At 25.8% G+C, this 16,772-nt stretch overlaps 1 protein-coding gene across 1 annotated transcript; it reads right to left on the bottom strand.

Annotated features, from left to right (window-relative positions):
• Positions 1–1,711: 1,711 nt before the first annotated feature.
• On the bottom strand, positions 1,712–3,462 carry LOC129957420 (zinc finger protein 271-like). Its single transcript, XM_056069732.1, has one exon. The coding sequence runs from the start codon at positions 3,310–3,312 to the stop codon at positions 2,245–2,247; it is 1,068 nt and encodes a 355-aa protein (XP_055925707.1). The 5' UTR covers positions 3,313–3,462; the 3' UTR covers positions 1,712–2,244.
• Positions 3,463–16,772: the final 13,310 nt, after the last annotated feature.

The following is a 16,772-nucleotide window of genomic DNA, read 5'->3' as shown; positions in this document are numbered from 1 at the left end:
ATTTAATTTTGATTAATATGGGTTAAAAATATTAAATATTTCAAGGCAAATTAATTAGTAACATTCATTAATAAATCAATATTCAATATAAATTGTCTTGCATATTAATATTGATGAATAAATTTAAAGTAAGTAAGTAAATTTAAAGAAGTAAAAGTACAAAATAAAAAGAAGAACCAAACATATTTTAAAATAACATGAATATGTGGTATTCTCAGATTTGCTATAATTATCTAAGTTATCTATTATTTAAACTAAATTATTATCTAAGCATTAAATAAAATTATGTTAATCAGTCAATTACAGAATTTTTTGAGCTTCATACATTCATGTACAAGAATCATGTCATTGGTTAGATAAATAACCAATTGTGAGAATGTATCAGAACCTAAAAAGAAAAAATAGATGCCAACATTTTGAGTTACAATGATGTTAAAATTTGATAATGTATATGTGCCCATACATTAAGATCCCCCCCCATAAGACCAAGCATATTTAAATGGCTTTAGTTCTTAGACTTATGAAATCAGACATGGGAAACAAAATCAGCAATTTACTTTTAAGAACAAAAAAAAAAAAAAATTAAAACACAAATAAATAAGATAATTATTAAAAATATAAATAAAACAATGCATATATACAGTAATTAAAATAAATGTCACTTTCATGACATTGAGATTTGACTGGTTTAGAATTTTGAAGTCAACATTACGTTGAGCAAAACCGACTGAATTAAATATAAATAAAAAAAAGCAAAAAATATAAATTAAACAGACTGAAAATAGTGTTCGAAATGAACAAGAATTAATAAAAATTAGAATTATATGTAATATTTTCATGATAGTATGAAATAATAACTGTCAGAGATGTCTGAGGAAACATGACTTTATACAGAAACATTCACACTACCATGAATTTGACAGTAAGAGTTCTTTAACTTAATTTTCCAAACAACTAATATGAAAGGAAACAGCTGAAGTATACAATTTCTCTAATAGAAAAAATATACTTAAATATAAGATAAATGAAATAGAATGAATATATTGTAAAAAAATATTTAGTATCCCCAAAACATTGATCGTTTTAACCTCATAAATATTAATCCAACCAATATAAGTTAGATCATAAAGTTGAGTTAAAAAAAAAAGTTAGAAATTCTGAACAATTTAAAGGATGATTTCCAAAAATAAAAAGCATTTTGTAATTCCATAAATAAAACTTACAAAACAAAATATTGCTAATATAATAATTAGATTATGTATGGAGCATTCTGCAATTTTTAAGAAAAATAAAATACCAGATATCTATTAATTTAAAGGTGAATGTAGATAGAATAAGGACTAATTCAAATTAAACAATTAGGACAGAAATACAAATCATACAATGTAAAAATGCATATGCAATGAAAATAATACTTACTTTTGATTTCTAATTTTATTTATAAAATTTTAATTTCAGAATCTTATAAGACTAGCATCAAAATAAAATATAGAAATAGTATTACAAACTGCACATTAAACTAGCACAGAAATGCATGTATATAACTCTAACTGGTAGACTACCTGATTATTTCTGTGAAAATTTTACAATTATAAAAATTACGTTTGATTCAAAACAGAGAAATGCTAACAGACAAATGCAACTTCCCATTTTTATGAATAAAAAAACAACATTGTGTCAAAAAAAAAAAAGAAGAAGAAGAAGGCAGTTACACCACAACAATGAAAAGCTCAACAATTTCATAATTCTTAAATGTAAACACTGTTCCTTTATGGGACTATTATATGATTTCCTAAATGAAATTCACTAACCTGAATTTTCCAAAATTCAGATATAGATAAGTGATTTTAGGAGTTTTTTTTACACATTGTTGTAGTTTGCATAACATATCCTAACTCTATCCACAGAGTTAGAATGTGTTATTCATAGTTTCTATTATATTATAAAGATAGCATATATCTTTTAGCATATAAACTAAATCTGCGAGTAACATTTGGCCATAGGAAGCCCTTGTGGTATAAAGCATTGGGGTACAAAAATGTTAATGTAACACATATTTAAAAATTTATAATCTAATTTTTAAAATTAACTTCAGACCAAAAATAGGAATCAATATATTAAAGCACAGACATCTTAATATTTTTTAAGAACTATGTATATATGCAATTATTAGTATGAATACTGATATGATAGATAGTTTTCATGATAGTGAGACTTAATGATTTTCAGGGTCATCTGATGGCATCAGGGCACAGAGCTCACCAGACTGCCATGCATTCGTTTAAAATGGCCCATAAAACTCAGTTTTCTGAGAAATTCTTTACCACACACTTCACAAACAAAATTTTTATCTTGTGTATGAACATTTTTATGTCTGGTAAGTGTCGATTTTTTAGCAAAGAATTTACCACAAAACTCACATGCATGAGATTTTAGTGGTGTTTGGATAACAATATCAGTTTGTGGTTGAGAAGTTTTAACAAGTGATTCACACACATTAGATTCTAAAGTGTATTCTCGTGAATGAGTTAAACAATGAGAATTTAATTGTGATTGCTGAGAAAATGATTTATCACATACTTTACACTTGTGCAAGTTTTCAGGCATATGAATATAATAATGCTTTTTTAAAAGAGTCCTTCTCGAGAAAGTTTTGGCACAAATATCACAGGCATGAATTTGTTCTACTTTTTCAGTATGCTTGGGGTAATGTTTATCGAGGAGAATTTTCCGTGAAAATAATTTGCCACAAAGTTCACATGAATATGGTTGCAAATGGGTTTGGTAATGTATATTCAAGTCAGACTTTCTAGAACAACTTTTATTACATATATCACATACATATGGTTTTTCCTGGGTATGAATACGATAGTGACTAGTCAAATGAAACTTTCTAGAAAATGCCTTTCCGCAAAACTCACAAATATGGTTTCTTTCTTTTGTATGGGTAAGTAAATGTTGATCTAATCCAGACTTTTTAAAAAATGCTCTGTCACAGAAGTTACATTTAAAATTCTTTTCATCTGTATGAATGAGACAGTGTCTTTTTAAAGCTGATAGATCAGAAAATCCCGTACTGCATACGCCACAAACATGGGGCTTTCCCTCTTTATGAAGTGCATAATGTTTTTTTAAATCAGATCTCCTTGCAAATTTTTGATCGCAAACACCGCATGCATGTGGATGTTGCTCACTGTGCACACGATAATGTTTATTTAGGTTAGAACTACCATAAAATATTTTACCACACCATTCACATATAAAATTAGATTTTTTCGAATTAATATCGCAAGATTCCGATTCTTCAGACATTGTGTAAAGATAAGTTTATTTTAATAATATAATTATCAAAGTTATGTAATTAATGTTTAATATATTCTCATAATAAGATGAATGATTTTCTTTGATTAGTGCAGATTCAGTTCCTTATTTTTGAAATGAATAAATTGGAGGCGAAACATAATTCAGCTTCGCCGCTTCGCACTGCTCAATAAAGAGACTCGTTAACCGGAGGACGCTTGAACCCCCCATTTGAAGTTGAAAGGGGGGGAGCAGTGGGGGGAAGCAGCACTGGAGGACGGATTTCATTCCGCTAGTGATGGAAATGGGGGAATCGATGTATGGTTGCTTTCGGAAAAGCTTTTTTCGCCAAAATTTGAAAATTTATTTACCCGCCAAGAATGAAGCGCATTTTTGGAATGTATAGGGTGGAGTGTGGACGAATGTCGGTTGGATCTATGATGAAGGCAGACCTTATTTATGCACGATCTTTTTTAATAAAAGAATAATACCGTGTTATAATATATTTATTTTTGCTCATAATTACGTTTTAGGAATCTAATTTTTGACTAGAAATTAATGTTGACTGTGGCTGAGTACAGTGGGAACTTGGGAAAGCTGAATTTTCTACAGGCGCCTTCTATTTATAATTAATTAAATGGCAAGAAACTAATATGTTAACTCATAATTAAATTCTATCTTCTATTGGTTTGTTAAATGAAATTTAAAGATTTCACAAAGTAATGGAATGAACTTCATTTAAATTCTTAATGGAAACTAAAAATGAGGCTTTATTCGGAATACAAATTCGATGTAGTTTTCATTTTATTTCTTGCAATTTGGCTGTATTCATTGGAAAGTATTTTAGTTTTTTTATACTATTAATTTTAATGCCCATATTTTGTTTGTTTGTTATTGTACAAAGCTAAATGTTTTTTTTTTTAAAATTAGCTAAAAAATTTTTTAAATGATGCTTTTAAAAAATTATATATATTTTTTTACCTAATTAAGTAATAAATTAGTGTTATAGAACATTTAAAACATTTTTTATAACTGCAGACATGCTTTGGTTTTGTTATTTGCTAGTATTTATAGTAGCAATAAAGCATTTACATTTTGTGGTCTAAAAATTGCAATAATAAAAATCTGTAATCTCTTTCTTGCAGTTTTGTCCATTCTTTTTTTTTTTTTTTTTTTAATGTTGATAATGTGCATGATGAACTCTAAAATTTGTTTTCAAATTGAATAATTCATACTTGTAAAAATATGCATTGTAAAGATATATATATATTATTTTAGTTAAGTTTTTGATAAAATATGGCTTATTCTCCTTTAAGAAAGTATGATAACCAAAAATCCTCAAAGGAATCATCAAAATATTCAATATTTTCTATTTAATAAAAACTAATTTTTGTTTTGTTAAAATAAGATTTATATTGAATTAAAAATTATATGCATAAGCTGATTAATATTACATGATTTTAAAAAGTACCTTTTCAATACATATATTTCTTATTCTAATTTATTAATTTTTTTTCATAAATGCTTAATACATTTATTTATGCATACAGCAATTTAATTCTTCTTTTTATGCTAAAAATCAGAATTTTGATTGAAAGTAGCCAAACTAAATTTGAAAAGGTAATAGAATCAATTATTTCTAATTATACGATTGGTGTAATAATATTTTAAAAGAAAATTTGTATTAAAAATTCTAATATCGTGGATAAATTTGTTCTAAATGTTGAATTTTCTACTTTTATAATAATGCACAGAAGTTAAAACTTAAAGAAAATTTGGAATGTAATTTTTAATTTCAAAAAATAAAAATTATTTTTTAATTTAATATAAAAATATTAGTGTATTCTAAATTAGTCAATAGAATTTTCAATTAAATTGTAAAATATCATTTGTTAATTTTTGCATAATATTTAAGTCATATTTTATTCAACACTTATATTTTCTCAAGAAATTTTTCTTTTTCTTAGTTTTTTGAAGCTTAATTTCTTCTCATTTTGATTTTCAATAATAATTCATGAAATAAAAATGATTTGCTTCACAAGCATTCATTATTGTAATATACAAATGTATATTAGTTAACCAAACCATTAACAAAATAAACATTTACTCCATCTTAAAAAATGCTATACTAATATTGTTTTAACTGATTCAAATGAGTGGATAAATACCAAATGATGAATAGTTCTGAGATATTGTGTAAAAAAAATTATAAAGGATGATAAAAATCCTTAAAACCTATAAAACTTATATAGTTTATATACCTACTTTATCTTTTAGAATTAAGGTTTTGACTAAATTATTAAAAAAGACAATTTCTATGAGGATGTAGAAAGAAAAAAAATGTTTTAGGAAAATAAAATGGGAAAATAATTTTTTTTTGTTTTAAAGTAATGAATAATTACAATGGAATAATGAATTTTAACACTGTTTATGTTAAATTGAAAAAAAATATTTACAATTTAGAATCAATAATAAAAATAATCATAATCTCTGAATCAAATTATCTGCAAATTCATTTGTTCAATAGGAATTTAATAACTTGGAGAATATGACTTTAGTCACTTGGAGACTTTAAATCAACTTCCATTGTCCCCATTACTAAAACGTAAAGAAAGGCTAATTTCCAAAAATAATTTAGTATTGATTCAATTCACCTTCAGTAAAAATTTTAAACTACTAACGCAAGTAGGTTAAAACTGTCTGAGTGGTTTAACTTACACATATCAATTGGATCAATAAAAGAAAATAGATGGCAATCAACTGAAGACAGATTTTATTCATTACAGAAAAAAGGATGGACAGAGAATGAATAATATCAGAAGGATCACAAAATATGTTCTGATCATTGTTTTGATGAAGGAGTAAATTAGTGAGTATTTTAAAATCAAAAATTTACTCCAGTAATTTAGTCAGTATTTTAAAAATCAAAGTAGTTTTGTACATTTTAAATGCAACTGAAAGAACTTCCTGGGCCATTGTATTCACAAAAGAAGAAAAAAGAAATCTTTTAGCATATGAAAGAGCAGTTGAACTTGGATATGTATCATATAATTGGGGACTTCTAAAGAGAACTTGACAGGAAGAAAAAAATAAACTTGATGAACAAAGAGAAAGCACAATCATTTACAATTGGAATATATGATATAATATATTCTCAAGATATTGTATCAAAGCTGATAATCTATGCAACTCCTCTCAAAATTCAAATTCTACCTCTAAAACATGATTCTTATTAATGCTTAAACCACAGCCTGAAAATTGAAAGGAAAAAAAGTGTAAACAGTATCTTTCACTTTTGTTTCCAATATCATTTAAAAAAAAAAAATCTTTCTTTTTTATTTAGTTAAAATTACTTTTTAAAAAATCGTCTACCTCATTATTATTCATTGTAACTAAAAAGAATTTAAATTAAGTATGTTAAATGTATGATGTGTTATTCTTTGTTTTTTTATTAATTTTTTAAAAATTTTATGAAATAAAAAAAATGATATGCTTCCCTCTCTTTTATCTTTAACTTTTTCTGCCTCGTTATAACATTAGCATATAAGATCATACAGTTTTTTTATATGAATACAATTAATTGAAAAATAAATAACCATTGTGGATATTTATCCTTAAAATTAGATACCTGAATGCCATCACTAATCAACTCGCACTAAAAGAAAATTTTACTTTTGAAGAAAAATAATTATTTTGCGAATAAAAGAAACCTTGGTTAATGCTTCAGAAGAAAATTTCATAATTTCCACATGTATTTTTTGAAGTTTTAAATACTAAATCTGAATGATAAAATGGTATTTTAACAAAATTTCGAATATGGCTGTGTTAATTTACCTAAACATTTTTATTGAACAAATAAAATATCTTGAAGGGTACGAGAAATTGTGTTGTTTCAAGATGTCATAAGGAATTGTTTACCTCGTTTGTAGATTTTTCAGCTACTACTGCAAACATAATATTCCATTTTTTTTCAAAGATTACTGTTATCAAATAATATTATTGCTGTCATACTTTTTTTTTTTTTTTTTTGTAATCACTATATTGCATACAAACAAACGCGTAATGTTGAGTGACAGAAAAAACAAGTTTAAATTAATGACAAAAGAATAAATTCATCTTTACTTGATTAGTTAAATTTTGATAGTCTTGGGAATGAAATGAATTTTATTACAATAATAAAAATTATTGTAGAAATACATTCTAAAATATTTTTTTAGTTTATTTATATTAAAAAGACAATTGTATGATAATGAAATTGATATCAATAAAAGGATTTTGATATTAAGTTTGGAAAATGGTGTTAGTATCATTTTTGTACAATAATATATTTGGGAATTATAAGAGGAAAACATCAACATTTTGTTTAGTTAAAATTATAACAGGAAATTTTGATGCATTGCATCAAAGCACACGCTTTCATCTTTTAAAGCATGTTTGATAGATTTTCAGTTCCTGGAGTCGGCAGTCTGTCTTATAATTCATGTTAAAGTATAGATAAATATATGAACAACGATATATTTCTTTAGTAAGATTGAAATTACAATTGCATATCTGTATATTGACCTAATGTTATTCTTTGATTTGATATCCACCGGAATGCAGCATCTTGTAAAATTTTTATTCATCTACTATTCTATTTAAAAGTGAAGGGTTTTTTTTTTATCAATTAATTTTAATAAACATTATTTTGATATTTTTCTCTTTTTTCTTTCGCATTTTAATCATCAAAATAAAATTGCTTAAATGTAGTTTCTCAAAGAAAGCTTATTTGCAGAAAAGTATTTCTTAGATAGCGCAGTAACCGATGCTTTTATGAGCATAAAGAAAGAAAAATAGATACTTATGACAGTTCTGTAATTGATTTTTCCACTTCCATCTACTTATCTATCTCTGCTGCTTTTGAAAAGCTACCCCAATTTGCTTACGGCAACAAAACCACCGGGTGGTGGTAAGCAGATGCGATCTTATCTAGTATCATATGTGCTAAAATTGTAGGATTAACGGAATTTAATTCGCTTTTAGAGAAAACTTGGTAAACAGTTAGAAAAGCTGTAGGGAATGCATATTTCTCATTCTTATAATGTGAGTGATTGATGGATAATGATTCTTTTTTTATGGGGTAATCAACATTTTTCCCACGCGAAACTTGATAATTACACTTTAACCCACGCCTGGAGATGGGAAAATTCAGTGAACTCATGATCTAATTTCCTTCAAACAAATGCCTTCATTTTATAAAGGCAAATCAATAAATTTTTATTGAATAAAAAAAAAAGACAAATTAAGGAATAATTAAACAGATAGTTATATGTTTACACAAATGATATAACAAAGTATTTGACATTCGCTTTGGTCTGTGAATATCCATTTTGAACGGATGATTTTTAAGTAAAGTTGATTAAACTGAATCTATTTTTCCCTTGTAGCATATAAATATTACAAACACTTGATAAAGAATATTGGAATTATTATTACGATTTATTTCTTATTTAATACTTTTTTATCGATGTATTTTAGTCAGTTTTTGAGTTCGCTGTTTTGAGTTGCATTTTAATATAGTTAATGTTTTGATAGCAATAATGGACAAAACCATTTATTATACAACCATGTCGAATGAGTTTTATTTCAATATATAGTATGTATAAATATATATATATATATAGAGAGAGAGAGAGAGATTAATTAAAATTATAGTTGTAAATTTTGATAAATTGCCTAAAAGTACACATTTTTATCCTCTAAATCACGTTTGCTAAATGTTAATCTTTGGGGCGGCAGTCTGTCTTGTAACTCATGTTAACACGTAGATAAACACATTAATAATTATATTATTCTTCAGTAAGACTGAAATTACGAACGGGTATCAGCATCTTACTCTAACGTTATTCTGTTGATTTAATATTCATTAAAAAGGACCGAGAAGAGCTATTTGGAAGGCAGCATATAGCAAAATTTTTATTATTTTTATTAATCTGCTTAATGATCAAGATTTTTAACCAAAAAATTTTAATAACATGAGTTTTATATTTTCCTCTTTCTTGTTTGGTATTGTATTCATCAAAGAAAGAAATCGCTTAAAAGTAGCTTCTCAAATAAAGGCAATCGTTTGCAAAAATAAATTCAAGTTAAAATATCGATTTTTATTTATTCTTTTATTATTTTTTTTTATTGGGCTCAATTTTTCATTCGGTTGATATGTCTAATTTTTCTGAAAAGGATGTGGCATTATTTACAAAAATTTTAACATGATTAAATTTATAGATTGGATGTTGTCTCTGAATTAAGTTAGAACATTTATAAGGCAAAAACATATTCGAGATTTCTGAAGGCTAGACCGTTCGACCGAAAGTTGGTTCGTAATTTGAATAATAAATGTTCACTAAGAAAAGTTTTTAAAATTGCAAATAGGTTTTTTTCTTTAAAAATTTATTGACGTTTTAACCCTTCGTCTCAATAACTTCGGAGCGTATTGTTGCATAGAAGTCATTCTTATGCCATTTTAAAATTCAAAATATTAATTATTCAGTGATATCAATTTTATTTCTGTGTAATTTCTTTTCATATTTTAATTAAATATTTGAAAATATTTTAAAGAATATTTTATAATAATACTTTCTAGTACCTTTGTTACAGGGTTGGTCTTAGAAAACGCGAGGCCTAATCTGAAACTATTTTCTATAATACTTATTTCTAGACAATTTTTACCAGTTATATAAAATAACTTTTGTAAAAAAAACATTTTTTAAAAGATATTCTAATTAGTGAATTAAAAGCAGATTTTTAAAAAAAATTAATTGATTTTTTTTAAATTTTTAAATTATTGTTACTATTCCCCTTTGGCAACTAGCTGGTTTGCCTAGAATTAACATTTGCTTTTCAATTAAATATTTTATGTAACTTGCTCTCTTAATAGATTCTCAAGCAAAATGTTTTTAAGCTTCAAATTTTTATAAACATATCACCGATACTATTATAGAAGCCTTTCCTTATTCTGTTCGTTCTTCGATGCCTTTCTCTAATTTTCTATGAGCTCCCGTAAAATGTAAACTTGAAATTGAAGCCGGAATTGATAAAACTTCAATAAATACATTTTTTAAAAACCAAACAAGTCTTTAAAAAATATATGAGTTTAGAATTAATATCTAATTTGTATTACAGAATATTTACATATTTTATGAATTAAATAAAAACATAATTCAATAATATTTTCTTTGGTCTCGTCATAAAATTTTATTTTTAATTTTGCTTTCTAAAAGATTTAAATGACGTAATATTTTATTTTATTTCAATTAAAAAAGTACTTCTGTAAACGATTATGAAGTCTAAATTTTATACGATCCTTCAGACCTAGGAATCCTATTCGGTAAAATAATCTTGACCATCTAACGTTTCCATCTTTGCGGCAAATCTGACCGAGTTATAAAGCCTTGAATATCCTTATTTTAGGACAATCAAAAATGTAATTATTTTAGATTGATCAATCTTGGGGAAACTCAGGGCACTGATTTTGTATCTTCGAGGCAGTCAATGGAGTTCCGCGTTTTTATAAAACAGTGACATTCAAATTGTCATAATTCACTCAGTTTTGGTCACAAAAGGGCGAACTTTTTTTTTTATATAATATAACAAAATATACATAGAAAAATTATTAAAAGCATGCCTCATATTTAAGTCAACTTAACATGGGAAAATAAACCAAACCTTCATATCTTGGTCATATCAGTGGGAAAAGGCTAAGATGAGGTATTAGGAGCAACAATGTAAATGGTTTCAGTTTCTCTTCAGTAATAAAATACAATGCTGTAAAATAAACTTAAAAACTTTTTTAAAAAAATAAAAAATAAATTATATGGCAAAAACTTTTTCATCATTAAAAAGATAATGTTTTGAATTTTAAGATGCTTGCCATTGTAGGATGTCTCCTTTCCGAAAACTAAGAGAACTGCTCCACTTCGGTCTCCTTCATGGTTTTTTTCTATCATTTTTCCTGATAGGTTTTCGAATATCCTTCTATTGATAGCGTTTGAAAAAGTCATAACAATAGTTTTTGATGCAAATTTAATTGAATTTTTTATTTCTTAAGATTTGAAGTCTGATTGGAAGAATTTACTTGATAAAATCAAATATCATAAATCCCATTATGGGTTTGAAGGGGTTTATACATTCCAGCTTATTTTCATCAAATAATCTACAAGCAAGTTCATTACATTTTCAGAGAATAAATGTAGATTATTCAAAGAATAGTAGTTGATTAGAAAAGATATGTAGAAATTTATAGAACAATTAAAGGTCCATGCTACACATTCAACATTAATATAACAATATAGGCGCATACCCGGCAGCTGAACATAAATGCTAAATAGAGAATCAGTCAATAAATATTAATTTTGGATTTTAAGAGGAGTCGGTGCATAACTAAGCAGGTATTCCATGTATGACATGGCTAGAGCCCAAGAAGAAACATGAGCTCTAATGTTAGCTAACTATTTAATAAATAAACACCGCGTTCCCCAATGATATAAGTAGACTGTTTTGTTTCACATTGAAAACACATTTACATTATAATGATGATTATTGTTAGATGTATACTTTGGAAACGAAATCGAAATAATTAGGGATGTACCAGCTGCTTTCGGTGACCAGCTGGTCTGTCCATCATACATTTAGTATTATTTTAATTATGTCAATTAAAGTATTTGCAATAAATTTAATTTTTGTTAAATTAATGCATGAATTGCAAAAAAAAAAAAAAATAATAACAAGTTACATATAGTTGTAAATTATTATAAAAAATACTGTTTATAAGAATTTTTTTTAATACTTAATTTTAGTTTAATTCTTCTTTAATTCTTAGTTTTTTATGAAAATTACTGTTTAAGCAAACTATAATATATAAATAATTAACATAACCTTCGAAAAGAATTATCTTGCAGTTGATAGAGGACTTATTTAATGATTGAGCTAAGAAGTAAATATATTAAAACTAATAGAAAGTTAATTTTTAAAATTGCTTTTTATTGAATGATAAAAAAAAGCCATAAAAAGCTGGTCAAATAAAAAAATCAACTGTATTTTATTAGGAAAAAAAAAAAAAAGATGATGCTCCAGTTATACCTAATTTTTAATTTTATGTTAACCTAAAATAAATGAAATAAAATAAATAAAAAATAAATAAGAGAAATGAAAATAATAAAGTAGATTTGAATCTTCATCCAAAATATTATAGAAAGCCAAGATTATAGATTTTAATTGTTTAGTTTTATATTATCTTTAAAAAAATTAAAATGACAATAATATGTGCATAAAATTGTATTGAATATCACTGCAATGTGCTCATATAGAAGTATAGTTAAACCAATGAAAAAATTTTTTGAAAAATATGTTTTAAAGTATTTTGAAAAATACTAAGATCAAAGAAATAAAATATTAAATGGAGTTAAAAAAAAAAAGATAACTGAAAAATTAATTTTTAAAAAAAATTTAAGATGTTTTTGGTCAGCGATATATTTTGAAGTTATAAAGAAAATGTTGGAATTTTGTTAATTTTTTATTAAAATTTTAATTTAATTTTTGAAACAAGATTTCTTAATATTGCTATCTAAGAAATAGCTAATTGCCAGCCAAATTTGGAAGCTCTAAGTCCAACAACCTGCCTCGAAAGATGCAATTTATTGATAGCATGCCAGCCTATAAATTTTATTATATTAAAAGTATGAATAATTTTACCTCATATTTTTTAATAAAGAAAAATCGTTCAGCTTTGATTGAAAAATGAAAATGATTTGTCTTTCATTTACAATATTGCTGTAAATCAAAATTTAAAAATTTGTTAAAATAAAGAATATTATAAGATTTTATAATTAAAAAGATATCTCTAAATATACTTTTATTTTAAAGATGAATTAAAATCTTTTTTTTAATTTGGAAACATTTTCGAAAGTTATTGCAGAAAAACTTCAAACTTTTTTGCTGTTTTTAAATAATAAAAATTAAAAAATTACTTTACCAAACATTACACTTTCCTACCCTCCAAAACATATTTATTCTTCTCTGCATACACACGCGCACGTTCTCTTTTATTAGAAAAAAAATTTGCATTTAGTAAAAAATTTATATATATATTATATGGAGAGTCCTTGCAGTCAAATATTATTTCGAATCGCAATAACATAAAAGCATTTATTTATTCAAATTTCGCATGAAACTATTTCTATTATTTTCGCCTGTTGGAGATGTTTTCTTTCAAATGAAAAATAATTATACAATAATAAAATAAATAAAAAATAATAAATAAATACATTTATATTTTCAATAAGTTATTTAATAAATAATAATTTTTAACAAATGACAAAAAAATTCTTAATAAATAAATACATTTTAATAATAATAAAGAATTTATTTACATCAAAATCAATTTAAAATAAAAAAATTATCAGATGAATTTCTGAAAGAGTGTAAAAGAAACGAGTAAAGTTTCAGAAAGAGTAAAAGAAACGAAACAGTTTGACGATTCCAAGTTTTGGCGGAATAAAATAAAAAACAAAATCGCATAATAAGAAAAGAAAAAGATTGGCATAATTCGCCACAAATGCGCTTATTTGCCAAATCTTATAACCCCTATTATAGCTAATCCTGCAATTGGGATAGTTCTTGTTAGCGCCTATAGATGGCTGTAGACTGCTGGCGCCGTCTACAGGCACTAATTGGAACCTAGCTTGATCCTCCAATACGTCCTCCGGTTAACTCTACCCCTCAATAAACAGCTTCTATTCATTTCATTTCATTGGAATATTTCCATTAAGAAAAGAAATATAACTGATAGAAGCGAATATTAAGAGAACGATCATACGTTATCGAACTTCCTTAATTGTTCAGGTTGTTTTTATTTTATTTTACTTTCTTTTAGCAAAGAAAAATTTCTAAATTCCTATGGTAATTTTTTTTAAAATCTTCGGTCTTCAATTCCCAGAGGGGAAAAAAAAAAAAAACCTTCCCTGTGATGATAACCCTAACTAGAATGGTCATTTATATTTTCCATTTCTTACTAAACAATAAGATGAATATTACTCGTTTTCTCCAGTTAAATCTGAGCATGCGCAGAAAAAATCATTCCAGCTCAGAAAATTTCTAAGTCCCTTAACATTATATGATCGTTCTTTCGCTATTCCCTTCTATAACAAATCCATCTCCCCTTCCCCCCTTATTACAAACATACCCGTGCGAATCTTCATCAGTACAAAATGTAATATTTTAAATACCAATCATTATTCTGGAAATACTTTTATCACAGAGATAACTTTATGATTTTTTGCTATCCTCGTTATTTTTAAGTTTAATTTCGGATCGAAATTGAAATATTTCTAGTTCAATTTTTCAGTCAAAAATAAATATTACATAACTGAAATTGTGCACCTATTTCTACATATTAAAAAAAGCGCCCACAGAAAAATTTAAAAAAAAAAAGGAGGGGGGTCACGATTAAAGTATAAGCCTAGCGGGCTCTGTTTATGTTTCGTTTTTTCCGTTAAGAGGAATTAAGAATATTTAAAGCTATTTTAATTGAACTTTATCTTTGGTCCAATAAATTATCGAGATTGTGACAAAAGAAAATTATTAACGAATGAATTACATAGATATTTTAATTTTCCAGGTCATCGACATGGTTCTATGTGTAATAAAACGCCTTCTCGAAGCAGACCCAAATTTTGCGGCACTTTATTTGATGTGAAGGGCACTTTTCCCCCGATTATTAAGACTCAAGAAAGCTTAAACTATATCTGCATCTTCGACTATTTATAAATTTTCTCTTTTCAAAAAAAAAAAAATGATATAGGGTGCCTTCGTTAGTTTATATCCCACATTGTTGACACTTAAGTTCAAGAAGTGATATTAATGCTATCGGTCTGTTCACTAGATAAATTTTATTGAGTAGTGACAAAAAAAAAATTGTAACACTTAAAAATGGTATAAAAAGATGGAGAAATCGATGACTTTTTGTATGATTATAATTAATTTGAATTTAGGAATTAAATTAGATGAATGTCGGAACAAAGCATTTAATTAGAGTAAGTAAAGCATCAATTGAATACAATGCTAAATAGAAATAAATGAATTGAAGAATTGATTTATGAAAAATTTCAAAAGTATATTTATTTTGCAAAAAATTAAAGATTTATATATTTTTGTAGTAAAAATTTCAGGTACTTGTGTATTGATCACATACAAGAAGCTAATCACCAAGGCTCGTGCCATTAAGGGTTAGCAAATCAAGGTCAATAAACTAGTAGCAAACTCATTTACAGTCATTGTCTGGCCATGGGTACATTAGGTAACACGTTTTAATAGATATGCACGGCTATACAATTTTATTGCTGACTTTGGACAATAATGTATTCCTTTTAAAGTGGACATATGTGCATAGTATTTAGTTTCACAAGATAATATAAGAATAATAAAGGACAGAAATGCAATGCAATATCAAAATATTACTAAGTCATCGCTTCCTGTTTGTGCTAATTTTTTTAGGCAATGCTGGTTAAACAAAGGTCACGTATAGTAAATATTTCATTACTTCTTAACTTTTCACATTTTGATACTAAAATTAACATTTGAAAAGTTTTAAAAGAAAACCTCATTGAAAATATTGAATTTTTTCTTCTATATGTAAAACCTAAGATAATTCAATCCCTCCTCCCACCTTACAGTTTGTATTTTAACTGCTAAAATATCATGGGAAATATTCACTTTAATGTTACCAACTAAACTTCATGAATTCTCTTTAATTTGATGTATTGGATAAAAAGCAAACTGGAAATTAAGATACATTGTTTTAACTCATTCTCTTTGAAAATGATTCTAACAATCATTCGCCTCTCAGTGGCATCAATGTACTTATGTTTTAGTCAACTAAATTGGCAAATTCAACAATATTTTTATTAAAAAAAGTTTTTAAGCTTGCTTACTTTATTAAAATACTTAGTGTTAAAAAAAGCATGCATGCACTTAAGCAAATATACTAGTAATATATTGCTAAGAAAGTGTATTTGATATAATTCAGATGTGTATTTTTGCAGGGTTTGGGAGGTAGACAACTGTTGAATATTCCAACAATTTTTCTTTCTAGAACTTGGAACTTATTAGAATTTGCAAATATTAGAGTACCAAAAAAAGGTTTTAAGTTGTAATATTTTGATTTGCCAAAACTTTCTATTTCATCAAATATTTAAAAGTAACTTAGAATAGTTCTTAATAATACTCAAAAGTTAAATAACTGTTAAGCTATTATCTTTAATATGTGAACAATAAAACTTCACTACAACACTTCATAATCTAACCTGAGCATTTAAAATGTTATTTAGGTCTCCAAGTATAAATTAGGAATTTATATATAGCATAATACACATTTCAGTGAAAACATTCATGTAAAAAAGTTATTTTGAAGAAATGTAAAGTTGATTCAATAAAAGACATAA

The sequence above is a fragment of the Argiope bruennichi genome, chromosome 11, assembly GCF_947563725.1.
Source record: "Argiope bruennichi chromosome 11, qqArgBrue1.1, whole genome shotgun sequence".
Taxonomy (NCBI): domain Eukaryota; kingdom Metazoa; phylum Arthropoda; class Arachnida; order Araneae; family Araneidae; genus Argiope; species Argiope bruennichi.
Note: the sequence above shows the minus strand (reverse complement) of the source record. Positions and strands in the feature narration are given on the sequence as shown.